The 24,347-nt window shown below is 50.6% G+C and overlaps 7 protein-coding genes across 7 annotated transcripts; 6 read left to right on the top strand and 1 right to left on the bottom strand.

The window, feature by feature from the left end:
- Positions 1–1,854: 1,854 nt before the first annotated feature.
- BCR38DRAFT_466193 (ribonuclease III domain-containing protein) lies at positions 1,855–4,009 on the top strand (the record flags this gene model as incomplete). Its single annotated transcript, XM_040862722.1, has 2 exons — positions 1,855–1,949; positions 2,604–4,009. The coding sequence occupies 2 exons, from the start codon at positions 1,855–1,857 to the stop codon at positions 3,604–3,606; spliced, it is 1,098 nt and encodes a 365-aa protein (XP_040715610.1). The 3' UTR covers positions 3,607–4,009.
- A 467-nt stretch (positions 4,010–4,476) lies between these two features.
- Positions 4,477–5,564, top strand: BCR38DRAFT_485330 (acyl CoA binding protein-domain-containing protein; the record flags this gene model as incomplete). The annotated part of the gene is made up of 3 exons (XM_040863866.1): positions 4,477–4,492; positions 4,650–4,947; positions 5,018–5,564. 3 exons carry the CDS (start codon positions 4,477–4,479, stop codon positions 5,562–5,564), a joined length of 861 nt encoding a protein of 286 aa, XP_040715609.1.
- Positions 5,565–6,823: 1,259 nt separating this feature from the next.
- On the top strand, positions 6,824–7,761 carry BCR38DRAFT_409581 (uncharacterized protein; the record flags this gene model as incomplete). Its single annotated transcript, XM_040858385.1, has 2 exons — positions 6,824–7,085; positions 7,226–7,761. The coding sequence occupies 2 exons, from the start codon at positions 6,824–6,826 to the stop codon at positions 7,759–7,761; spliced, it is 798 nt and encodes a 265-aa protein (XP_040715608.1).
- On the bottom strand, positions 7,643–10,832 carry BCR38DRAFT_392741 (uncharacterized protein). The gene is made up of 3 exons (XM_040857584.1): positions 10,576–10,832; positions 10,105–10,517; positions 7,643–10,046 (listed from the first exon to the last, which is right to left on the bottom strand). The coding sequence occupies exons 1-3, from the start codon at positions 10,707–10,709 to the stop codon at positions 7,900–7,902; spliced, it is 2,694 nt and encodes an 897-aa protein (XP_040715607.1). The 5' UTR covers positions 10,710–10,832; the 3' UTR covers positions 7,643–7,899.
- A 6,834-nt stretch (positions 10,833–17,666) lies between these two features.
- BCR38DRAFT_392738 (glycosyl hydrolase family 61-domain-containing protein) lies at positions 17,667–19,066 on the top strand (the record flags this gene model as incomplete). Its single annotated transcript, XM_040857583.1, has 5 exons — positions 17,667–17,769; positions 17,820–17,965; positions 18,025–18,061; positions 18,113–18,759; positions 18,818–19,066. The coding sequence occupies 5 exons, from the start codon at positions 17,667–17,669 to the stop codon at positions 18,863–18,865; spliced, it is 981 nt and encodes a 326-aa protein (XP_040715606.1). The 3' UTR covers positions 18,866–19,066.
- A 1,515-nt stretch (positions 19,067–20,581) lies between these two features.
- Positions 20,582–22,092, top strand: BCR38DRAFT_316616 (uncharacterized protein; the record flags this gene model as incomplete). The annotated part of the gene is made up of 5 exons (XM_040854709.1): positions 20,582–20,714; positions 20,780–20,958; positions 21,165–21,570; positions 21,756–21,841; positions 22,012–22,092. Coding segments are annotated over 5 exons (885 nt in total), but the record flags the coding sequence as incomplete, so codon positions are not given.
- Positions 22,093–23,261: 1,169 nt separating this feature from the next.
- On the top strand, positions 23,262–24,233 carry BCR38DRAFT_434239 (uncharacterized protein). Its single transcript, XM_040860299.1, has one exon. It carries the CDS (start codon positions 23,351–23,353, stop codon positions 24,041–24,043), a length of 693 nt encoding a protein of 230 aa, XP_040715604.1. The 5' UTR covers positions 23,262–23,350; the 3' UTR covers positions 24,044–24,233.
- Positions 24,234–24,347: the final 114 nt, after the last annotated feature.

Genomic DNA, 24,347 nt, shown 5'->3' with positions numbered 1-24,347 from the left:
CTGACCTTGATGTTCTCTTCCTGCGAAGCACTCTTGCTTGCCATTGCTCGACGGACGATCGGTGAACCCGTCGAAGGATTCCCAGCCATCTTGGCGAGTTCCTAGGCTTGGTGTGCCGTTTTGTTTTTCTGGGGGGTTGAACTTCTAATTCCTCAAAACAAAAATGGGAAATGGCAGCAGAGATGCTGGAATAGCAAGCAGAATAGATCGAAGGTGATGGGTGAAGTGAATGGGAAGAAGTAAAGGTGGTGCACGACCAACCTCAGTGTGAAGAGAGAGGAAGAGGAATGGATGGGAGGTTAGATTCAGCGTCTATATTTTCAGAGTGGTCGGTGAACGGCCTACGACCTTCTCAGATTTTGAAAAGGGTAGGAACCCAGGGGCGCTCCTACCTGATATGACTTCCAGAAGCTCACCTAGATGGCTCCCGTGCTAGTTCCTGCGAAGCGGCAGGCAAATATTGACTTGGTCGATGCGAACCCGAGGGCCTGCTAAATCCGATTGGAGTCTGACAGACAAAGGTGGAATCTGAATGTGAGATCTGCTCGAAGAAGGCAAGCCCGAGGCAGTAGCTTGGTGTGATATGGAAGTCGTTGATCTATGCAGAAGATCACAAGCGCGTCCGTACGCGTGAGTAAGCACCTTGAGGATGGTAGAGTGCAGGAGGTGAAGAGTTAGCGCCAGGCGACCGTGTCGAGGAAGGGGTCGCACTGGAAGTGGCCAAGGTATCAGTTGAGAGAGAAGGGTCGACTGCCTGTGACTTCAAAACCTGCAGATGGTCTTTATTGGTCGCGTCACACCGCGTAGTTTCCAGAAGGCCGACTTTTTGGATGGTGGGCTACCTGACAAGATATTGAGGCTCCTCTAACTTATAACATGCTTACAGTTGGCAGCTTATACTTGGAAATGGCAAATAGACATCTTGTGCTACCAACAAGCAGAAGCTTTCTTTCAACTCTTAGCAGACAACCTGTGGCACCTTCCGAAAGCCGCCATTTATAAAAAGACGCGTACATTTTAATTCTTGGTGCATCAACTTATGTGGTTTTAGGTGAGGATGGGACTATACTTACGAGGGTCCAGTCATCTGCCCATCATCTCCCCGAAAAGGGGTTAAACCTCTAGCACATGTTTTCCCAAAGTAAACCCATTCATCCAACGAACCGTATACTACTTCAATACGAAATCTGAAATCATCTCTCACTTGTCCTGGATGTGTGTCTGTCGAACCTTTTCTCAATCTTGTGCGCACGCCATATCATGTGTTGTTGTGCAATTGCACTGCAAACAACACCTACCTTTATGGTTCCATCGAAGGAAATAATACGTTAAACTGAGCTGGTAGAGCATTTTGCAAGAGCAGGGAACAACATCAGAACCTCCCTTGCAAAATGCTCAGGACAAGATGGGTGAAAAGTGACCCTTCCGTAATGGAGTAGAAGTCAAGGCGCTCTAGACTCGACCCTAATATTGGTACAACAACCATCTACATGCACACCGGCGTTATATTATAGTTTCATACCCTCACCAAATCGTCAATTTGGCTATTTCTTCTTCCCTCGATCTGTAGCTAAGAGTTAGTACCTGGGCTAAGTTGAAATCAGTGCCGAGCCTACCTATCGCTGCCGGCGCAACACGCTTCTTCTTTGGTGGTCCCTTGCCACGCAATCTCACTCTGGTAAAGTTGTCAGTTGTACAGTCCACCGCCGAACTCCAGGTGTGGGAGAGCTTGCTCTGAGATGTGTTCCAGTCGGTCTTCCTCGTCCTCATCTATTCCCTCCAGCCCCAAATCTTTGAACTCCTTGAAGAACTCAGTGATTCCCGGTCGCTTCGGAGGGTAGTATTTCGCTAACGATGGTCCTCGGAGGCGTTGGCATAGGATCTTGTTGCCTGTTCGGACGCCTTCTGGGTTGTAGGTTGTCGAGAATATTTGGCATTGAATCTGCTTTGTCAGTACCAATCAGACCGACATGATGTGCATCGAACAGCATACCTTCATGAGGTTCAATAACCTTGCACGCGGCACCTGCGCCATCTTGTCGGATGTTGGTTGTCAGCTAAAAGCCGTCAGGATTGCTACTTCAAGTCACATGAGCCGCATGCGATTTAGTTCCCCAACATTGTCGTTGCTTCAGGCGGCTAAATGCCGGGAACAGGGATGGCCCGGTGGTGCGAATCGCCGGGACCACACTGTAACATTCTGCTTGGTTTCGTTTCGAGAATTGGAACCTCATGGACTTTTGCGTCACAACTCTTCAAGCTTCTTTCTTAACATTGCAGCATGGTCTCAATTAGGCTGCATTTCTAAAGGCCGATTCTGCCATTTATACCAATGAACTTACTACCGTTTCTTCTTTTTCCAAATTAGGACATCGCAGTTGTTCCACCAGCATCACTACAGCTATTGCTGCCAGTCTCGCGATGTCCAAGAGATCATTCTCAGACTTCTCGCAGGGCTCAACACTAACGATTTCTGCTTCGAATTCTATTTCTGAGATTGTGAAACATGCTGAGGAACTACTGAAAGCAGCTCAGGCTCTCAAAAATGAAATTGATGCCGGCAAAACCGAACAAGTCAACATCACTTCACTGACAGCTATCAGTGACAATATTGCCCCTGCTATTGAGTCGCTCAGCAGATCTCTATCGAGTGAAAGTTCAAAGGCTCGGAAAGTCGAAGACCGTCCCAAGCAATCACTCAGAATCCCAACCTCGGTTACTTTAACACCATGGTCACCCATAGACGACTTTACAGCCCTGCCCCCATTACCACCTATCCTGGATCCGGCCCTGGATCAAGCAGTGTTCACACACTCTGGGATGGTTACCAAGCCAGGTGAAATGAGCTATGAGAGACTCGAATGGATTGGCGATGCCTACCTCTATCTTATGGCCACTGCTTTCATCTACCAGACTTTCCCCGAGTTGCCGGCAGGGAGGGCCTCTCAGTATCGCGAGACGCTGATCAAGAACTTGACATTGTCAAAATATACCGTAGACTATGGACTAAACAACCGCACTCGATTCCCAGCTGAGTTCGACTTGCACGGCAGGCTTGGTGGGAATTCAGCAACTCAAAAGAACAAACGGAAAGTTCTTGGCGACGTATTCGAAGCCTACGTAGCTGGAGCTATCTTGGGAGACCCAGAGCAAGGGCTTGCACGCGTCTCGGCTTGGATGAAAGCTTTGTGGAGCAAGGAGCTGTCCGAAGAAATCAGAAAGGAATTTAATGCTCGTCAGCAGCGGGTCAAGCAGCCGAACGGCCAAGAACCCGGAACCTCTTCACAGGCACCAGTCCAGGATCTCAACCCCAAGGTGCATCTGAGTAAGGCTATCGGTGCCACGGGCGTCAAAATCTCGTACAGAGATGAGGGTGAGCCAAAGAAGGAGAAGAAGACAGGCTTGCCTTGGTATACAGTTGGGGTCTATCTAGATGGCTGGGGCGTTACGAATCTGCCGATGGGTTTTGGGAGTGCTCTCAGCAAGAAGGAGGCCGGAAGCAAAGCTGCCCAAGCAGCTTTTGACAACAAGAAGATGATTAAGGGGTTCGTAAAGAAGAAACAGGAATTGATGGCGGCAGTTGAAGCAACGGGAGTAGTGACTTGATCACGTCACGCTCGTTTAATCAAGGTCTGGCAGTCATCCCGCCACTTGGATTCGACGAAGTAGCCGAGTCATGACGATTGGCAGATGCACCAGCACCAGATAGAAAAATGAAGCCGTGGTAGAGAGCACTTGAAGCTGGAACAATGCGACCCAGATTGTATTTGTACAACTACATTGACAGTGATCTTTCTTGGCAACATCGGACACGTGAAGGACGTAAGGTATTTTCGGTATCGGAATGCGCAACATGAATTCTGAAGGCGGAACGACTGAAGCTTGGGGTTACTGCATGGATTGGCTTCCTTCCCATGTCTCTGGCCTCTGAGTTGCTTTTTGAGATAGAATCTGAGATAGAATCTAAAGTCTGTGACGATTGCAGGGCAGAATTGACACCTGCTCTTCCGCACGGCGTTTTTGCATGTCAAGCATCAGGCTGCGCCGAGGCAACTCGGCTCCCAGCACTGAAAGTTCCCCGGATCGACGCGTAGTGGGTGTGTGGATTTTTACTTAAGCATTATACGCATCTGCATATTCGCTGGCACTGCAGCTAGGGTAGTATTGGGCAAGGTTGCAGCCTTTCCAGCAAATTTAACGACCGATTCTCTCCCGTTACGTGAAGACTGATGGTTGTATGACATGCTGTGGTTTGGGACCGGCTCTCATCACAGTTGTACGACGCCAATCAATTTCAGCAGTTCATCCTCGGCTCCCTCAATCGCGATAAGGTCCCTTGCATTTGGCCCTCCGTGATCCGCCCTTGCTTCACTCCATCGCCGACCTTGCCCAAGTCGAACTCGACAGCCAAAATTTGCTTAATATTAAGTCGTGGGGGAGGTGTTCGCAAACTAATGTCGATGAAAGGAACCTGACATGGCCGACTCGGTTGGTAAGTGAATTTACGCAAGCGGGTGCATCTGAATTCTCGTATCTTGCATCCACCCCAGCTCCGATCACCCCTCAACACCCAACGTGCTCCAGATCCGACACACCACCCGAGCATAATTTTGAACACCGGCTAACCAACGTTGCGAGCAAACAAACAGATCGCGTATTCGTGCACGCGCTCAACACGGTCAAGAAGATCCCCAAAACAGGCGCCTCGCGGCCGCCGCCCGGCGACCGACTCCGACTCTATGGACTCTATAAGCAGGCGATGGAAGGGGACGTGGACGGCGTCATGGAACGACCGTCGGCGCTGTCGGGCGTCGACGGCGACGATCTACAGCGCGAGAAGGACAAGTGGGATGCGTGGAATGCGCAGCGCGGTGTGAGCCGAACCGAGGCCAAGCGGAGGTACATTGAGGCGCTGATGGAGACGATGCATCGCTATGCTACTACGCCGTGAGTACGACCTAACGAGAAGAGACCGGTGCAACGTAGGGATAATAAGTAGTTGACCATGGTGGTTTAGTGACGCGAGAGAGCTGGTCGGAGAATTGGAGTTTGTCTGGAATCAGATCAAGAACAATAGCTCGACGACATCTGACTCGTCGCCCAAGAGGGATACGCGCACCGAGCCTCGGCGATTTACCCAGCCCGTACCCCTCGGCGGTACCGAGGGGCCTATGAAGGTCCTCAGTCCTATGAGTGAGAACGACGAAGCCGAGCAGTACCGGGAGAAGGAAGATGATGGCGATGAGGGCGAGTATGTCAAGAAAGGCGACAGGTGGTCCCGGAAGGTCGAGAGGGCGTTGGTGCAATTATCTGCTGAGATTGCGGCACTAAGGGAACAGATCACCACCGGTCGGGAATGGAGGTCAAGGAAAGAGAAGAGCTTCGGCGCATGGATTGGGTGGTTTGTGTGGCTGTTCTTAAAACATCTGGTGGTCGACTCAGTAATACTCGGCATCGTACTTCTGTGGATGCGCAGGCAAAAGGATAGACGGCTGGAGGATTTGGTTCGGTCGGCGCTGAAGCTCGGGCGTGAGTACGCCAGGAAAGTGCTGCCGTCAAGATGACCTGGCTGCTAGATGTTCTCGATGAGGGAATGATGAAACGAAACGCCGCGCCGGGCTTGTACACCTGGCTTCACCATGACGATACTGGCGAGATGCCATTCCACGGTTTGGGCTGTCCGCACGCTATTCACTTCTGTCGAGTTCTTGCGAGCGGCCTCGGTCTGAGCTATTCCTCCAATAGTTACTGGATGTGGCTTACGATACGGAATATCCACTGATCTTGCGCCCTGCTAAGCTGTTTACTGCTTTCGTGTAGGATTATTGAGGCATCTCCAGCTTCCACCGAGGCCACTGCATGTTCCGGCGTTGTCGACTTGTATGCCAACAAATACTTCACGTCATCTGAAGGAGCTGCGACGCTTGTAAGTGAGGACTTGAAATATCTAATATCAGAGACGATGCCTGGAAGATGGCACAAATAGACAAAATTTCGTAGTTGTTGGGGTATTTGGCGGGTATAATGAAGGCTCTGAGCGGCTGTAACACAACCTTCTACGTAAAGAATTATAAGATATAGATAAGAGGAATTCAAATAAAGCAATAGGAACTTACAACAAGGATGTTTTATTAACAAGAACTAAGCAATGATAGATCTCTTGCTGACTGGTTCATCTTGAAAGTCATTGACTAAGTAGATTCCTTGTCTTTTTAACAACTAACCCAACACAACTTTGAGACACTGAAGCCATTGTCAAATATATCTTTCACTTAAGATCCCATCAGCCTGGATACTCGCCATGCAGATAGGCTACTACTCGAGAATATCTAGAAAAGACCGTGAAACCCGGTTGGAATTCATCAAGGTCGGAGCCAACATAGCCAAATTTGGTATTGATGCAGGGATCCCATGCTCAAGTGGAGCTCATAGTACCTGCATTTCCCCGACTTCTCACCTTCAGCCAACTTACAAGCTTCAAGCAATAATAAGTGAACGCAGACATTGCGGGGGCCAGCTATCGGGGTTCACCATTTGAGGTTTTGTTGTTACAAATCTCCCAGGCGTGCAGCCGCATGGCCTGGGACTGAACTTTTGAACAGGCAGAGTGCTCTTCGTCTGCTTATTGCATCAATCGGTGTGACCATCTCCCACCCAGACTGCATGAACCTCCCATACTTACCAGCTTCTAGATCAACACAAGGACGTCGCTTCGAGCAAGGGGCAATATCGTCCTGTATATACTTACATACTTAGAGCAACACATCACAGCAGAGTTTCTAGGACAGTGCCGTCTTCACTATTCAGCCAGGACAAATACACAATGCCGGGTTCACCTTACCCCTATACGCGTGATGGAAAGCGCCTGAGCAAGTCGCCCAGTCCGGAGGATGACATCTCCCGGTACGACAATAAGGAAGAAGAAGAAATCCTGCCTTTGCAGTCCGTCGCGCCGGCCATTTTCGTGCCCGCAACGTTTGACTTCACCAAGCCACTGCCAGATGAGCCTACTGACACCAGCGAGCGCGTGGCTCAACACCTGGATGTGCTGGATGCCAACGCCAGGGCTGTCAAGAATAACATCAGTAAGTAGATTCAACAAACCAAGCCAGCTTCGGTTGTCTCGTTTCCCGGAGTGCCTGTGGGAGTTGGCTACCTTTGGTATCCGAGACATGCGTCCTGACCTGTTTCGAGTAAAAGATGATGCTTACCCGTTGAACGTTAGTTTTCATGGTTGACCGCGAAGCAACCCGCATCCAGCGCGAGCTCGCTCAAACCGAAAAGCGCCTCAAAGAGCAAGGCCAAGCGCAAGCCCTATACCGCAACCCGCGCTACCCGACTACTGCCGAGGAGCAATCCATCATTGAGGGCCTAGCCACGGTCCCGCCTCGTTCGGTCGAGCCAGGAGAATTCGAAGTGCCCTATGGATTCGCGGCCAAAGATGTGCCGCCCGTGACTATGGACCAGATGCGAGACACGCCGCGGGAGGCGGCCGAGCGGGATCTGCTGAATCTTGTTGCGTGGGGAAGTCGGAACATGGATGGGTTTAGTGGGGCGATGCAGTTGGTGAGGCAGCAGAGGAAGAACAAGTTATTAAATGATATCGCGCTAGAGATTGTCCGGAGGATGGCTGAGGAGCGCGCTTCTTCTTCTTCTTCTTCTTCTTCTTCTTCTTCTTCTGCTGCTGCTGCTGCTGCGAGTCGAACTGTTGGTAGTGACACCATGGACATGGACAGTGACATTTGGAGGGTTTCTCCGTAGTGGAGGTATTGGCATTGCATGTTTGTTGCGATGGTTGCTCTAGATTTACTTTACATCAAGCATGTGTCGAGTAGAGACAAATACGATAACGTATGCAAGTCTGACAACACTTGAGCTCAACAGAGAAACGCATTTTCATCATTCAATCTCCTCTATCCTCGGCCGCGTGACCGTTGCTCGAGCGTCTAAATTAGGCATATTTATGTTCAACCCAGCCAGCCTCGTCAAATCCGGGGAACGATCTCGTACTTCCGGCAGCACGGAACTTAGCTGCCAGTTCTGGAGACTCTCGACAACATCACTGGCATGCTGCCGCACAAGCCCGTCGTTGTCCGAGCTTGACACATACCGCAGAATGCGCATGATATCCTCGCGACTCGGGTCCGTCAAACCGAAACCCAGTCTCCTCCCTTGTTCTTTAGCAGCTGCCAAAGATTTCACAAAAGTCAGAATCAGTATGATAGCCGCTCGTCTGATAATGGCCTTCTCCATCTCGGGTTCCATAGTAAGGATATTGACGCATAGATCCACCGCCGTTTCAACGAGCGTTGCCCCGACACCGGCAATGTTTGTCTCCATCCCCACCGACAAGATCGATAGTGCTGATGCCCGCATCCGCACGTCCTCGCTGCCGCGCTTGCTTTCCCAGCCCGCCAGTATCTGGGCCACGATGTCGTTCTGAACCTTCTCCTCTTCAGTCTGCTCGAGTTCTTCACTGAGATCCGGGACGACGCCGCCCCACTCCTTTTCTGCTGCCTTCTGTTGCCGTTGCCGCAGTCTCTCTTCACGCGCTTGTTTGGCCTCGGTCTTGGGGCGGTACCCTCGTCGCCCGGCCATCGAGAGCAGACTCTCGCTGACTTGCGTCGCCGTTTCGCCCGAGAATGCCGCACCAAGCCGCTGGATGACCTGTAGAATCGCTTCTCCAAAACGGAGCCGCGTGTCTACCGTCGCCTCCTCGTTGGCGTCGATGCAGTGCTCTAGGAGTTCCTTGATCACAGACTTCGGATGCTTGTCCACTAGTTGCGTGAATATCCTCATGGCCCGGAGATTGATGTATTCCTCGTCGTCACTCAGTAGCGAGGACAGAAGCACAAGCACACCTTGGATATCGAGAATTGGGCTGTTTGCTTCAATCAACCCAGAAATCAGATTCAACCCCTCAGACCGCACAGGAGGCGGTGATTCGGCTTGAGTGATGTACGAGATTGCCAGACTGAACGTCTTGCGGTCCTCAATCTGCCGAGTCGATGGTGCAGTCGGTCGTTCCGACGGGTCGTCGATCTCGTCACGGTATCTAAGGAGAAGGGACAGATTGCTAGCTGTTTTCGAAACATCGTGTTGGTTCGCTTGGCTGATAGTGTGGAGCGAAACCTTGATACTCTCGAGAAGACTGCTGTCGACATTTGACTTTTGGAAACTCGGTGCTGTGACGACAATGTTCACAAGACTGAGAGCAATGGCCGTCGCGTCGAGACTCTCCGAGCAAGGGCTAAACTCGGCTAGAATTCGGCTGGCGAGTTTCAGCATTCCACTCGAATCTGCCACTAGCTTATCTGGGATTTTGCTCATCATTTGTTGAAGAAGCTTTGCCTTCACGAAGCTGTTAACCGGGTCATCCACTTTCTCTTCTTCTGCCACGAGCTTGATTCCATCGCTTGACCGTTGACGTCCGAATGAGTTCTCAAAGAGCATCAGGAAGATGTTCGAGATTTCGCTGTCAGATGCGGCCGCCTCCAGGAGGTCTACGAAGGCAGCGGCCTTCGATTCTATGCTTTCCCACGCAACCCCGGAACTCTTCAGTAGAGAAGCTGCTCGGAGTCGTTTCACCTGGATGCCGGATTGACTCAGGTCGAATCTCCAATGGCTGCCGTCCGAATTGTGGCCGCCACCATACATCATATCGTTAATAATGGATGAATACTTCTTGGCAGATCCCGAAACCTTCAGATAGATTTGGAGGAGATTCCTCGCAGGGAGGCAGACGTTCTTTTTGCATTTCTCGTCTGCGCTTAACCAGGAAGATAGCGCCCACAGCGGCAGGACGAGGGGCGCGAGAAGTCTCGTCGTCAACCCATGGTTGGGGTGTGAGTTGAGTAACGCAGTCAAACGTTGCAGCGCTAGCATTATCTCCTCAGGCTTGACAGCTGTGGTCTCTCGTTGGAGATCAATTACCTCATCTGGGCCTGCGCTGAAAATCAACGTCTCGCTAGAAGGCTTCTGCGATGAAAGAGACGGGTTAATCGCAGCCAGCATTGGCTCAGCAAAGGCAGCCCATCCAGGAGATCCTGCATTTGTCAGTTTTTTCCCTTTCAACCTGTAAGCAGGTGCTAGAAGAAAGCATACCTGGTGCGCCCAATTGTTTCCTTCCCAGGACTCCATACCCTATAACGTAAGCAGCGACCATGACCAAATCCGCGCCTTCATTTCCATCTAGAAGAGCAAGAATCTGAGGCGCAATTCCCGGATACCACTTCTCAGGGTTGACGCCATTCGGCGGTATCGATAACATAGTGGCGGCCATTTTCATGGCTTCCATAGTGATATTGCCGCCCTGCTTCTGGGGTTCAGCAGCCTCGGCCTTCCGCACGGTACTCGACGGATGCGTTGCAAATACAAACTCGAGCGTCGCCCTCACACCGCCAGGCCGTTGAGGTAGCAGAGTGAGCACATCCATCAGGTGCACACGAAGCCATCTTGGGACTCGTTCTGGTTTGATCAGAGCATTAAGGGCTGAGATGAGAGACGAGGTTCCTGTTCTTAGGAACGTTCAGATTTGACAGGCTATGAATAATACGCCTTGCTTTTTTTGCCTACCTGGAAATGAGTGCGCCAAACTCGCGTTGGCCCGCAGAGCGCGAAGCATCGTCGCCCGTGGGTTCAAATGCCTGTCTTCCGGCATTCTCGATGGCCGAGATGAGCGACTCTTGGGTCGCGGGTTTCTTATCCATGATTGACAAGACTGGCTGCAACGAACTGAAAATGGGTATCACGAGGCCGAATCACTGTTCGACATATTTCCCTGTTCGTGCCGAATATTGTCATAATACGCTACCTAATCTGTCACGACGAATGACGGTGGATGACTTTTAAGTGGTCAATTTCAGAGTTGTTGCCGGCACCTCGTTTTCACAGTGTGCAACAAGAATGGACACTGTGTCTCGAGACGATCACGTGACCTGGTATTTACCTGATGCGTCTCCCTCGCGTCTTGAATTCATCTCTTCCTATACAGCAGCAACAACTTTGACTCCAGCAGCCAACAATGATTTCCTGAATCAGTACTTGAGATGAGTCCATTGCCAATGCTCAATCAATTTGCGATCGCCTACACTTTCCGTTCTTGCTGCTTGATGTCAATTGAATCTCTTTCACTGCTCTTCCTCTGGCAGGAACGACAGCACCACAGAAATCGCACCTTCGCCTCCCCAACAGTCCTCCGACTCCCGTTTTCCGCAAGGAATGTCTTCAGACCCCACCATCCGGTCTTGAACCCGCGCAACACGTCGCAAGCTCGGGATCATGGAGATCTGACGGGTTTGACGCGGTTGGATCGTTGCGCGAGGGCAGCCAGCTGGCCTGGTTTGCAGGGCCGCCTGGAGGGAATGTGGTTTCGGAACTTAACCCTAAGCTCACTTTTGGTTTGAGTCTTGCGCTCACAGTCGCCTGGATCTCCTTTTAAACTGCTCGATCGTTTTGCAGAGCTGTGTCCTGCTGAAAAGCAGAGTGCGGCTAGCTGGCCTTGAGTGGTGGAAGGGTGGTGGGCATTCCAGACGTCATCAGGCGGGCGAGGGCGCTTGCTATGAGTCTAATGGTAAGAACTCCTGGTCTGGGGTCACTCGTCAGCAATGTGCCGCTGGAAGTTGTACTTCTGGTCATCTGGGTCGTCTTGGTGATGGTGACCAACCTGATTGGGTGGAAGATACGTGTTCAACATTACTTCGTTCTTAGAGGAGGGAGTGCCTTAACAGGCTACTTCGCTGCACTTGGGACTAAGAGGGAGAGCGTGGTACTGGTTACGTACAGTCAGATCAACATCACTTCACGCTTCTGCCTTTGACCTGATTCGCCAGAATCATCTGTTCCCCCTCGGTCGGATGAGCGATGGTCGTATGGCTACAACAGAAGTGCGACTAGTTCTGATCCCTTTTCGCCATGCCACATGCTCTCGGTACCCTCAGGTCCTAGTCACAATCAAGAACTTTTCAGCTGTTGGCGTGAAACGCGACTTTGCTCCCAGCGAAGTCGTCGCGCATCCAATCCTTCCATCAGGCGTCTATACTCCCAGGACCACGTCTCGGCATCGCCTAATGACGTGTCACTTCTGTGTGATCCGGCCAGGCGCATTAGCCACCAGCTGTGGATCATATCCGTCGGTAATGGTGGACGCCAAAGCCTTCGTTGGTCGTTCTAAATGAGCGGTCGATGAAGTTGCCTCAAATCGGCCTTCGGACTGTTCAGAGATGATAGCATGGCTTTTACGGACGTTTTTGGCCATGCGGAATGCCCTCCTTGCCGCTCTTACAAGCTCGACGGAGAGGAATCAAAAACAAGTCCTTGTTGGCAGTGCGCTAAACAGAAAGAGCTTCATTTTGACTTGGTAGCAGAGCATATGTTTGGTGTTCGCCGATTTTGGTAGTGGACTTGTCGAGGATGGTGCTGGTTAGATGGGGGAATCGTGCTTGGTTCGCTGGACCATTGTTGGTTTGCACGCTTGGTTTGTTGTGTAAGGCATGAAGCAAGGCCGGGACCCATCTTGAGTTGGTGTCAAAGTTTAGGCTTGTCCGGACTTGTGGACTGTCTTGGATGACGACTGGCAAACTGCAATTTTTTGTTCTTGTACATCTGGACAGGCCTTTGCTGAGGTAGTCCTAGGCTGTTCTCTCCACAGGTTGGCAGAGGGCAGTCCCCTTTTTTAGGGATAAGTATTCTTGATACCTTCAAACTGAGGGTCCTGAACTAACTTTGCAGCAGGTTTGTTCCTATCTCGAGCATATATCTAATCATGTCCTACCTGCCCATTTCTCGAACGATATACCATTCGACTTGCTCGGCATCTTTACGATGATAGGAACCTCATATTCCTCCTTCTCCCCAATCACCTCAAGCTCTGCATGATACCCTCCAATGTCTCAAACCCCATTGTTTGGTACAGAACCAGACCCGTTCTCGTGACCTCCAAATAGACCGCCAATACAAGCTGCTCAGCAAGATCACGTCCCCACTTAAGGAGCTTTGCCCCTGCAACTTACCGTCGGTGACTCGGATGTACTGCCATCGTCATGCAATGTTCATATTGTCAGTGAAGTTGACGGCGTAACTCTGGGGGCGACTTACAGACGTTACTATACGAGCCGAGCAATTCCTCCACTTTTCTAAAGACGGGAGCGAGCACTTTGTCCATCACTCGATCCCGCTATGTCAACCACACTGCGCTCCTCGGATTTTTCCAACCGGTTCCATGAAGTCTACTATACACTTCCCACGCAGCCATGCCGATGATTTCCCCCCATGCCGGAGTTGACACATTTGGTTGTGTACTGATTCGTTTTCAAGTTCAATCACTAGATCATGCCGTTTATTTGCGCTTCTTGATCCACTCCGCCGGGGACAAGGTACTTGAGTACTTTCTCCTCTTTAAAGACTTCGAAGTACCCATCGTACACTGATGTCAGCTCAGGGATCCGAGCTGATAATACCGCGAGGGGAATGTTGGTGATGTTGCTTGGCAGTCTGGACTGGCAGGTATCAGTGGTATGCTCAGTCTTTACTTTGTGTAACGAAGGCTCGAGGTACTATAGCGCCGGGGTCCGCGCTTCTATACTTGTTAAACGGCCTCATATGACGTTGGCCGCGTCTATAGCCATCTCATATTGTTCCGAGGCCAAGAAAAGCAAACATAGCCAATTCAACTGAATAGAGCTTCACCCTGACTGGTGGGGCCCGGAACGTGACGGTACACTTCAGGATTTGGACGGTATTGAGGGATTCGCAAGTACCATTCTCTGTTGCTATCTTCAACAACGATAACAATAATAACAAGGACCTATTCCAAGCCTCGGGGGTTTCTCGCCATCTCCCGAATCCTCGGACTAACCCTACCTACTAACCTCTACCCCTTCGGCGTAAAGGTCGCCTCCCCAACTAGTGAGGTCATGTGCTGGTCGCTTTCTCTCCTCTGTTGGCCAGGACTGGCCGTCATATTCATGTCCGGGAGCCTTCTCGTACGCCTTCGTCATAATCATCCGGCATCAAATTCTACTCGGGTACTAAACTACCTGTATTTTGGTGTTCTCTGCATCTAATATTTTCCATGCATCAACACATCCCAGCGAGCATGGGTTTTGTGAATACGAACATACAAAAGCCTCCTTCTGAAGTGTAGGTTGGTCAATGTGTAGGTCATCACATGGTAATAAATTCTGCTCACTATTCCTGAAACATTTACACAATTACTTAATTCATGAAATAGCACCTAATAGTATGCCATCAGGTGATATACACAACCGGAGATTATACGTTGGCAGTTGATAGCCATGGACTAGGCACCACTTTTTATGGTCGACTCAATACGGAGCCTGTCAATGTGGTGCATAGAAGACACTGCGGCAAGGTTATGAGGCAAGAAGACGGCGAATATGTATGTGTCCCCTTGGGAAGAAGGTATGTAAGAGCCCAAACCAGCATTTTAGAAGTCAAGAAAGACACAAATCGAGACATTATCAATCTCTTGAGGCACCGTGTCTGGCCTACTCCTTTAGGTGTCACATGAACATGCCATAGTGACCATGCCAAACTAACGTATCAACTAGTCAATCAACTAGTCAATCAACCAGTCACTCGGTGCTTGACTGTTTCAAAAAAGGGCACTAATCTCCTTCGCTGTTAATTTCGAGCCTAGCGCTGAGACGTTAATCCAAGAATAATAGGGGCGGTGAGATTGCCTCATTCCCATCGACGTGTAGTTATATTAACCAGGGAATCCGCGTTCCCGACGGACTTGCCTAGGCACTCTGGCATAAGACATAGCTTTCCACTAGTACAGAGCGCGTATTAAACAGCGGGATGCATGGAGTAAATCCAACCACACGGCCGACAACAACATGACAGGACAAACGGCGCACCCAGAGTAGGATAATATGGGATAGCCCGATATTCCAGGGTCTCCTAGTTGAAACTACACGTCATGACAACCTACTACAGTGAAATAATTGGGCTATCATATATCATTCTGCCCCGGGTGCTTCGTTTATTCTATCATGCTGACGAGGGCTCGACGACTTGTTGACTTGACGGTCCTAGATGTAACTCGTACAAGAACGCCCCCTTTTCATAAAACCATGAATTCGTAACAACTTATGAAACCCGCAGATATCACCAGACATAATTGAATTATACATAGTATTTCCATTCAGAAGACCTGCATTGTATCAGCTAATCCACATCCATATTGTATTGTCCAACTTGTCCCAGAACCAAAGCCACCCAAAAGGGGACGTGCGAGGTAATGGCTGAGCAATTGAGATCCAGCTCAGTGATTCCTTTTTTGAGATTCTCCGAAAGTCTGGCGTTCTGTCCAGCATTATCTTCACCCACATGATCCAACTGTGGATCGTCAACATCCTAGACCTCGTCTCTGATAAATTTAATCGATAAAAGTCAAACTGCATACGCAGCCTGGTGTTTTTGAGAGAGCCTTGTGCGCAGTCCATGCCCAACCTTGAGTGTGCGACGTCGTAGCCCTGACTTGTAGGTCGACTAACGTAGAGGACAGCATCGGCCAATCTCCCAATCGCGAGGCGTGTTTAGCCTCTATACGTACTAACTTTGCCACTCTGTTACAGGAAGACGGATCATCCATTCGACGGCGAACGGCAAGTTTTCTTTGCCGAACAATGGAGCCTCGGCCTGAAGGTCATTGAACATTCCGATTTAGAACGGATTGGCCACAACCGAGACGGTCCTTAGACGCGGGTAGAGGTGAGGATCGATTTTCGTGGGGTTTCCATGCCGGGCTTCCTGCCTTGTTCCAGCATGACTGATTTGCGGGGGCAGTGAAGTCCAGCAATGCCGAATCCGAAGGTGCTTTATCCAGAGGCAGCTCCAGAAAGAGAGTATCCTTGATGAGTCAGACCAACCCCATTGGCTGTCGTTTGCGAAACGCTGTAGGTTGAAGGGAGATCGAACACCGTACCCCCTGATGAACGGCAAAGTCGGCCCTTTGTTCTTGATACACGAAGGCTGTCGTGACGGTGCATCTCGTTTCTTGCCTCGCAGCATACTAGCACTTTGTTGGGAGGCTGAAATGGGTGCCTCAAACAATGCCAGACTACGCTTTGTACAGTGCTGCGCGGCCGATGGGGAGCTTCAATGACGTTGGAAAACGGAGGAAGCTGCTGCTTTGCGTCAAGCTGCTTCCTCAATGTTCGAACCTCCCAATGTTGCAGCCGCTGGGCCTATTATTCATTTGGTTGGCAATCCGCTGTGAGCGACTACGGCAGTTGGTGAACCCGTCCAGGACAAAGGATATGAGATCTTTCTCGTTGATTTTGCTACCAACGTCTCGATTCCATCCGCAACTAGACCTGAGATAAATGTTTCTGCCTGCTCCGCATGATGACGGCCTTCGTTTCGATTCTCCGTCAGGATATTCATCACAGAACTCCGAGCAATTTCCTACCAGCAGCTTGAATAGAGGACAAAACAAACGGCGCACTAAGGGATAGAGCATTGCGGGATAGCCCGATATTCCAGTGTAATAGACTGACGTAACCTGGCTATTTCATCTGAGTGCTCCAATGGCGGATAATGCGGCATAGTGAAGGATTCGATCCTTCCTAAGTGCTCTAGTTACTCGATACTAGAAATCGTTCTAGGTGTTGCAAGGTTGGTCAGGCTTGCGGTGCCCCAATTGGGCCGAATTCTATCGCACAGTATGTTCACGCTTTGCCAGGCGCGGGTCCTCATATCTTATCTAATCCTCTGTAGTATGCCAGCTTAATACCTGACTGATAGCCCGCATTACAGTGTAGTAAACAGGTAACTTGGTTATTCTGCTTGTGTGCTTGTTTTGTCCTCCGATCTGTACGAACCTCGCCAGACAGATTGCTTACCTGATGCATACGGCGAAATGAAGTACTTGTTTAGCTAAGTCTTTAAAATGCAGAACCCTTCTTCACTTTTTCCAGACTAGAAATCAACGATCGTGACATCTGCTCTGAAATGGTCAACAGCCACTAATTGATGTCTCATGAACCAGGGGCCAGCAGGACATGAACACCTGTATGCGTCAACAGTGCATTCAATCAACCAGATGGACCAGACGAATGGCCGAACGCATGACATTCACTGTCACATGAGAACGACCATCCAAGCCTCGATTACCGGATGGCCACATGATAAGCCGCCGTGGAAGGGCCGCAGCTCCCCAACACCATATATCACCACCGGGTTGCACACTCCACGATCGGCCACGATGGGCACTTGTGATTTGGTCGAGCCAACGACAACAGGGCAACAAATTGGAGTACAGCATGGAGGTCTTCCATCATGCCGAACGGGGAACTTTTATGCCCAAAGTGTATGTGTAATTGGTTTCTGTGGAGAAGTCTAGGGTATTCAGCCGCCTCGGCAGTTCGAGCCGTGAACGTCTTGGAACGGTCGGACCAATCAGCCTGTTTTGATTGATTGTCAAGTACTTCGTATAAATGGAAAGTTGGCCGAATGCAAACAAACGGAGTTTATCGGTCCTTTCTCGACGCTCGTGCCGTAAGGAGACGACGGGCCGCTCGAAATAGATATATCTGGGAGGGAGGGACCTACATCGGCATGGATGAATCTGCTCTTCTGGTCGTCAGGTCTACCTCGCTCATTCCAGCTTACGAAAATCTACATTGTGGGTTGACAAGATGAAGTTGACATACTATGCTGCCCTTGCGGCTTTGGCCGCCTCTACTGTTTCGGCCCATTCTCTGTTCCAACAGCTTTGGGTCGACGGAGTCGATATGATATGTCTTCCGCTTTACCGCTGAAAGACGCGTGCTGACGACCGTAGCACGCAGCCCAATGCGTCCGTACGCCTCCATCCAACTCCCCTGTGACAAACGTTGGAAGTAGCGACATTAGATGCAACGTCGGCGGAACAAAGGGTATCTCGGGCAAGTGCGCCGTTAAGCCGGGCTCAACAGTCACAGTTGAGATGCACGCGGTATGAAAAGATGATTCTGTGTGGAAGGTGGATTCGTGTTTCTCACTGTTTCTCACTAGCAACCTGGAGACCGAGGCTGTTCGCAAGAGGCCATTGGTAAGATCGCTTAAGTTTGGATATACACGGAGGCTAACTCAAAGCTCGCAGGTGGCGCCCATTACGGTCCCGTGAATGTGTATCTATCCAAGGTCAACGACGCTGCGACAGCCGATGGCTCAGCTCAGTGGTATAAGATTTTCGCCGATTCGTGGTCCGCCAAGGCAGGAGGAAACTCAGGAGACGACGACAACTGGGGCACCAAAGACCTCAACGCATGCTGCGGCAAGATGGACGCCACCATTCCCGCCGATACTCCAGCCGGTGACTACTTGTTGAGGGCCGAAGTCATCGCTCTACACACAGCTGCCTCATCGGGCGGTGCTCAATTCTACATGTCCTGCTATCAGCTCACCGTCACGGGTGGTTCCAGTACTGCCGCCGTGCCCGCCGGCGTCTCGTTCCCAGGGGCGTATAAGGCAAGCGACCCCGGAATCCTCTTCAACGTCCACGCCAAGGTGGCCTCGTACGTGAATCCCGGCCCGACCGTTGTCGCCGGTGGTGTGAACAAGACTCCTGGCGGGGTTTGCGAAGGCTGCGCGAAGACGTGTACGGCCGGAAAAGGGGCCGTCGGCACTGCCATTGGGTTGCCGGCTCCGGTGGAGACGGGAGCGACTCCAGGGGCTGGCGCCGGCTGCGCCCAGACTCAGTACCAGCAGTGTGGAGGCTCGGGTTACACCGGATGCACGACCTGTGCTGTGAGTTTTGTCCGATCCGTGGTTAAACTGATGATATACCTTGCTGACACGAATACAGACGGGCACTTGCAAGGCGCAGTCCCAGTATTATTCGCAGTGCATTTAAGTGTTTGAGTTGCTGAGAGCATCATATCCATGTCATTCGGAACAAGGCAACCTTATTCAGAAGGGGGCACATGCAAGTCGAGAGTTAGGGTCACATACAGCACATTGAGTTCATCGGGGCGAGGCTCTGTCCATGTCTGTTACGAGTTAACCCCTACCCATAGTATTTGGCGTATGAGAATATAAAGTTAAAATATCGTCGTGGCTCCAGAACAGGAGAATTTTTTTTGTTTTTACCGAACCGCGCTCCAAGTGTGCTTTGCTCACTAGTTTGTGCAGGCAAACGTTAGAAAATAGTGTCCAATTTGACATGGGCTTCGGAAGGCCTCGTCAGCGAGTTGAAAGACACCCATAGAACGTTCCCGTGTCGTCTTCTGTTGGAGCAGGTGGTCGTATGGGTGTTACTCTACTCGCCATCTATGTGGAGAGTCGACGCCTAGCCACGCAGTTAGAAGAGTTATCCGGTAGCGGTCACAGGCCTTCCCAACAATATCTCCCTTGCTTGTTAAGTGTGGCTCGGTCGAGATCGAATAGAATCAAAGTGATGCAGACCCCCAATTCTTAGCCATGAGATCGTCCCATGGACCCGTCACGCCGCAAAATGATCTGAGCCCATGGATATCAACCGCGAAAGATTTGTAAGCGACGTCCAGATCTGAATATCGGTGAGCTGGGAAATTAGATCAATAAGGGGCTGGTGTCGAAATGGTCGTCGTTTGGGGTCGGAGCACTGAACCTTAATCTGCCCCTTCATATCCTGGCTGGATTCATCTTACGCAGTCACGGTCTTGTTCACTCCTTTTTAAACGAGACTCATGATATAAATCTACTTTGTGTCATCGTAATCTGACATGATGACTCATTCCTCACTCGATTGGCCCAGCAACGCCTCAGAATCTAGCTATCGACATTCTTGGGGTTGTGGTCGCTTCTTTACAAGAGATATTGGAAAGAACGACTGGCGCAGAAATCCTGCAGCATCACAAGATTGTCCCTCCTTAATCAACATAACACACCGAGATCTCGATACTCTTTGTACATCGCCGCCCAATCAATACCGTCTAATTTTAATGTTGGAGAAACAGCCGCTGAACTACATTATAACGGCGGCCTCTGGAACCACCACGGCACACCAACAGCGCCACAAGAGCGACGCGGACTATACGTCAACTCAGACTAGAAATATCCCTCGCTATCACTTCAATAATACCTAAGGGCCCCAAACATGTTTCGTGTCGAAACACAGCAAATCACGTGGATCTGTTCCGAAGAGTGACGCTAGCTTGGAATATACCACCAAAACACCCAGGGCCCGGGCGCCCGGTCTTGACGTGAGATTTAAGTTGAGTCTATAGATTCAACGAGAATTTGTTAATGCACTCTAGCAGCCGCTCAGTTTAGTCTTTAGCCAGCGACCTCTCTGCAAAATGGTGATATTTTCTGACCGTAATACGTGTGGCACGCATCCCACGTTGCTCTTTGTCCGTGCGGCGTTTTCGTGCTCTCAACTTCTTCCAAGCATTTCTTCATCGTCACCAGGAGTCACGATGCAAGTCACGAGGGTGTCTCTCTGCCTGCTGGCCTGTCTGGTGACGATATGTCGAGCAGGCTTCCTGGAGTATTTCTCGGAGCTACCCCAATGCGGCGTAGGTTTTATCTCTCTTGCCACCTGCCAGGTTGAGAGGGCGTGGGAAACTGACTTACATCACAGGTGCCGTGTATTCTCACGGCGATTCCCACTTCAGCTTGCAAAACGGCGACAAATGAGACCTGCATATGTAACGATGCCGACCTCGCCCACAATGTCCAGACGTGTGCTATGCAGAAGTGCATGCCGGAAGAGTTGATGAGTAAGTATTGCGACAATGCAAAAGAAAAAGAAAGAAAAAACGCCGTTAGTGCTGACTTGGTCCAGAACTCGCAAGAATACAAGATGCAGCTTGCAACCGACCGAGACGCTCACGGCGCACCCAATACTATGGCCTTATTCTATTTGAGATATTCACCGTTCTGTGTTTAGTGCTACGCATTTGGTCCAGATGGAAGACACTACACCGATACGACATAGATGATTATATCATAGTGGTGGCCCTGGTAGTCTTTATTGTTTTCCTTTCCATTGGGATCTATGGTGTGTTGGTCGTTCTCATTCCTACTACGAGCCCCGAGCTTAACCGTCCTCCAGTTCGAACAACGGCTTTTGGGGTCGATGTTTGGACAGTCGACAGCGAAACTTTGACCACAGCATTCAAAGTACAGATTTTCCCGCCATGAAATGCTCCTCCAACTAACAAGTCCAGTTGTACTACATCGACGAGTCGTTATACATGTTCGCGTTATCATCCTGCAAGATGGCCATCCTTTTCTTCTACCTTCGGATTTTCCCTCACCACCGGTTCCGCATTTCCGTCTATATTGCTATGGTGTTCGTGGTGATCCCCACAATCGCTTTCATCTTCATTAGCATCTTTCAGTGCAGGCCAATCCGATATCTTTGGGAAGGGTGGAAAGGCAACTTCGGCGAATACCATTGTATTGATATTTCTGTTATCGCTCTCACTGCCGGTGGCATCGCTATTGCCCAGGACACTATCATACTTGTTCTGCCTTTGCCTCTTGTGGTTGGGCTCAACGCAAGTCGGCGTAAGAGAGCCGGTATTATTGTGATGTTCAGCCTCGGTGTTTTTATCGTCATCACCAGCTGCAGTAAGTCAACTTCATACCCCTTCCCCCGTCCTCCTTGATGGCGTATGTCGCCGAAAGGGGCTACCCCATCCCAGCTGTTCAGACCCCAGCTGTTCAGACAATTCGTGTGCTTGAGAAGTGGTTTAGGAACTCTAGGTCCTCGCTTAGTTCCGGACGATGATAAGGGCTGACGCATGGGGTTGCAGTTAGAATGAAGTACCTCATAAACCTCGGTCATACTACAAATCCGACATGGGACCTCGTTGAGAGCTCTACGTGGTCGGGATTAGAGGTGAGTGTCTCGGGTTTGCAATATTTTCGCGGTCTATCTGAAGAAGCCGGGTTTTCTATTTGGGGAATTTTACACTTCAGAAACCTCAAATATGACGCGACTCTCGTCCCCCTTTTCGCAACCCCTAGGGTTTCCCCAAAGACCATTAGCTGACCCTCTAACGTGGAAAGATCAACGTGTCCATGGTTGTGGCATCAGTACCAGCAATACGAGTATATCTAATCGTGACGTTTCCCAGGATCTTCGGCTCGGCCGCGGGGACGACCGATGCCTCGGGCGATGCGGTCCAAGCTAAAGACACACCCAATTCGTTTCAGCCACCTAGGTCTCGTAAGCCATCTACGAATAAATCTAAAATTATGGATTTCTTGTCGATGAGATCCGCTCAAACTGATGACGATGCCGAAAGCCAGCTGGAGCTAGGTGATCGGCAGCAGTGTAGCACCGAGACGGAAGTCGTTGTGGATTATGATCTGAGGGACGACCGATCGAATAGCTCCACCGAATCACGGTAACGTGTCCTGAGAACTACCCCAATGCTGCGTGCGTAGATGACGCAGTTTGAAATTGGAAAGCGGCGGCGGAGCGGCTATGTACAGATCGGACATCTCAGAAACAGCGGAAGACTATCCTACTCGCTATACGAGTATAGCTATATATATGATGCGACATAGCAATAGCTCTCACATCATGCGGGCTTGTATTTTATATTGCAACGCAATAGTTATGGCATGCTTTTCCCCAGCAGATTTCATCGCAGCTTACTCGATCTCTGGAGCTGGACGACGACTGGATGACATTCGGACTCGGTGCAGTGGCTCAAGATGGCAAGCGATCAATTTACAACCCTCATGTAATAAGTAAAGGATTATATCCTTCCTGGATACTCTGGTTTCTCCATGGTATGAATCACTACGGGTATTGCCAGGCTGATGGTACTCTCGATGCCCCAATGGGGGCCAAAGTCTATCCCACAGTTGGCAGGCGCCTGGGTCTCCATATCTTATCCAATCCTCTATATTGTGCCGGCGCATTATCCCACAGCAAGTACTGGAGGACGAGTGGCAAATATCGATATGCTTGTCTGTATTTGAAGGCAGCTTCAATACCCTTGGGTGGACTGTTCCGCACCAGGGGATTCCTGGAAAGAATTAGATTTGGGTGGGAGGAAACTCTTACGTATTGGCACTATCATATAATTTTGATTCCACAACTAATAACTTTGAAGTGTCAAAATGTCTTTACCCTTGAACCAAGATCTACATTGTGTTGCTGTCATTTCAAGCTCAAAGACCCATCCCTCCTATTCTTTGCAACCGGAGATAAGCTCCGAGCCCCGGAGATATTTGGTGCAGACGCACGGACTTTCCCAGCGATCGGCTGCGATTCGCGATTACCTTAACGACGTGTCATACGCCTAGAGCATTGCAGAGAGCTTCCCAGCCGCCTGAATTGCCGATCTTGCCTGTAACTCTTCTCTTTGGATCCTTCCTATTCGATCCTGGCAACATGAGCGAACCGGCACCACCGCCCGCCCCTCCTTCGGAGGCTGCCATCAAGTCCCGCGTCGTTACCCACATGAACAAAGACCACGGCGCCGAACTAGAGCACTACCTACGCGCCTTCAACGGCCTCTCCGCCCGCGCCGCTGCGGGCGCCCAAATTGTCGACACGTCCCTCGACGCCCTCACGGTCCGCACAGCCCGAGGCGTGCAGCACACCATCTCCATTTCCCCGCCTCTGGCCTCCTACGGCCAATCCCGCGTCCGGCTTGTAGATATGTCACAGGTTGCACTGCGGAAGCTCGGGCTGAGCGATATCAAGATCGATGAGTTTGCGCCGCCTAGAGGATTCCACTGGGTTGTTTTCTTCGCTGTGGCGTTTTACTTCTTCGCCGCCGCGACGAGGAGCTTTGTGGTGCCGAAGACGGCGGTCTGGGACACGCTGGAGGGCGTTTTTCCCTATGGGGCGGAGGGTTACAGATGGATTGTTAAGGCGATATTTGTACCGGTGGTGGTGATTCATGTCACGGAGGCGTGGTGGATGGTGAAGACGAGGCTGGGGCCGCATAGGGTCGGTGCCGGGGGGAAGGTGTGGTGGTTGTGGGTGGCGACTACGTTTACGGAGGGGGCAATGGCGTTTAAAAGGTTCGATGGGTTGGTGGAGGCGGAGAGAACGAGGAGGGAGGGGTTGAAGCATTGAAGGGCCGTTGTGAGACTTGCTGGGGCACGGGACGGGGAACTTCTCGCTAATTCCCGAGTTTGACATTCCGAGACGACATGAAATAAACAGAATGCTGGGTGAATGCAAACCATGATATATATCAACAGAAGTGAGATGAAATGTAGATATGCTACCATCTCCCATGGAGTTTCGTGCGACTTATTGCGAGTTTGATACGTTACGATGCCAGACGGCATTATTATACAACCCATCTTTACGTAGATACATGAGAGCGACCATTTGACGACCTAAACCTGGGAATCCGAGGACCATGTGATGATAG

The sequence above is a fragment of the Pseudomassariella vexata genome, assembly GCF_002105095.1.
Source record: "Pseudomassariella vexata strain CBS 129021 chromosome Unknown BCR38scaffold_7, whole genome shotgun sequence".
NCBI classification, from domain to species: Eukaryota; Fungi; Ascomycota; class Sordariomycetes; order Amphisphaeriales; family Pseudomassariaceae; genus Pseudomassariella; species Pseudomassariella vexata.
This window is presented reverse-complemented; position numbering and strand designations above follow the sequence as displayed.

Coding starts and splice junctions, on each gene's coding strand:
- BCR38DRAFT_434239 (XM_040860299.1), top strand. CDS start 23,351: ATGAGCGAACCGGCACCACCGCCCGCCCCTCCTTCGGAGGCTGCCATC.
- BCR38DRAFT_392741 (XM_040857584.1), bottom strand. CDS start 10,709: ATGGATAAGAAACCCGCGACCCAAGAGTCGCTCATCTCGGCCATCGAG. Junction 10,518..10,575: donor TTTGGCGCACTCATTTCCAG/GTAGGCAAAAAA, acceptor AACGTTCCTAAG/AACAGGAACCTCGTCTCTCA. Junction 10,047..10,104: donor GAAACAATTGGGCGCACCAG/GTATGCTTTCTT, acceptor TGACAAATGCAG/GATCTCCTGGATGGGCTGCC.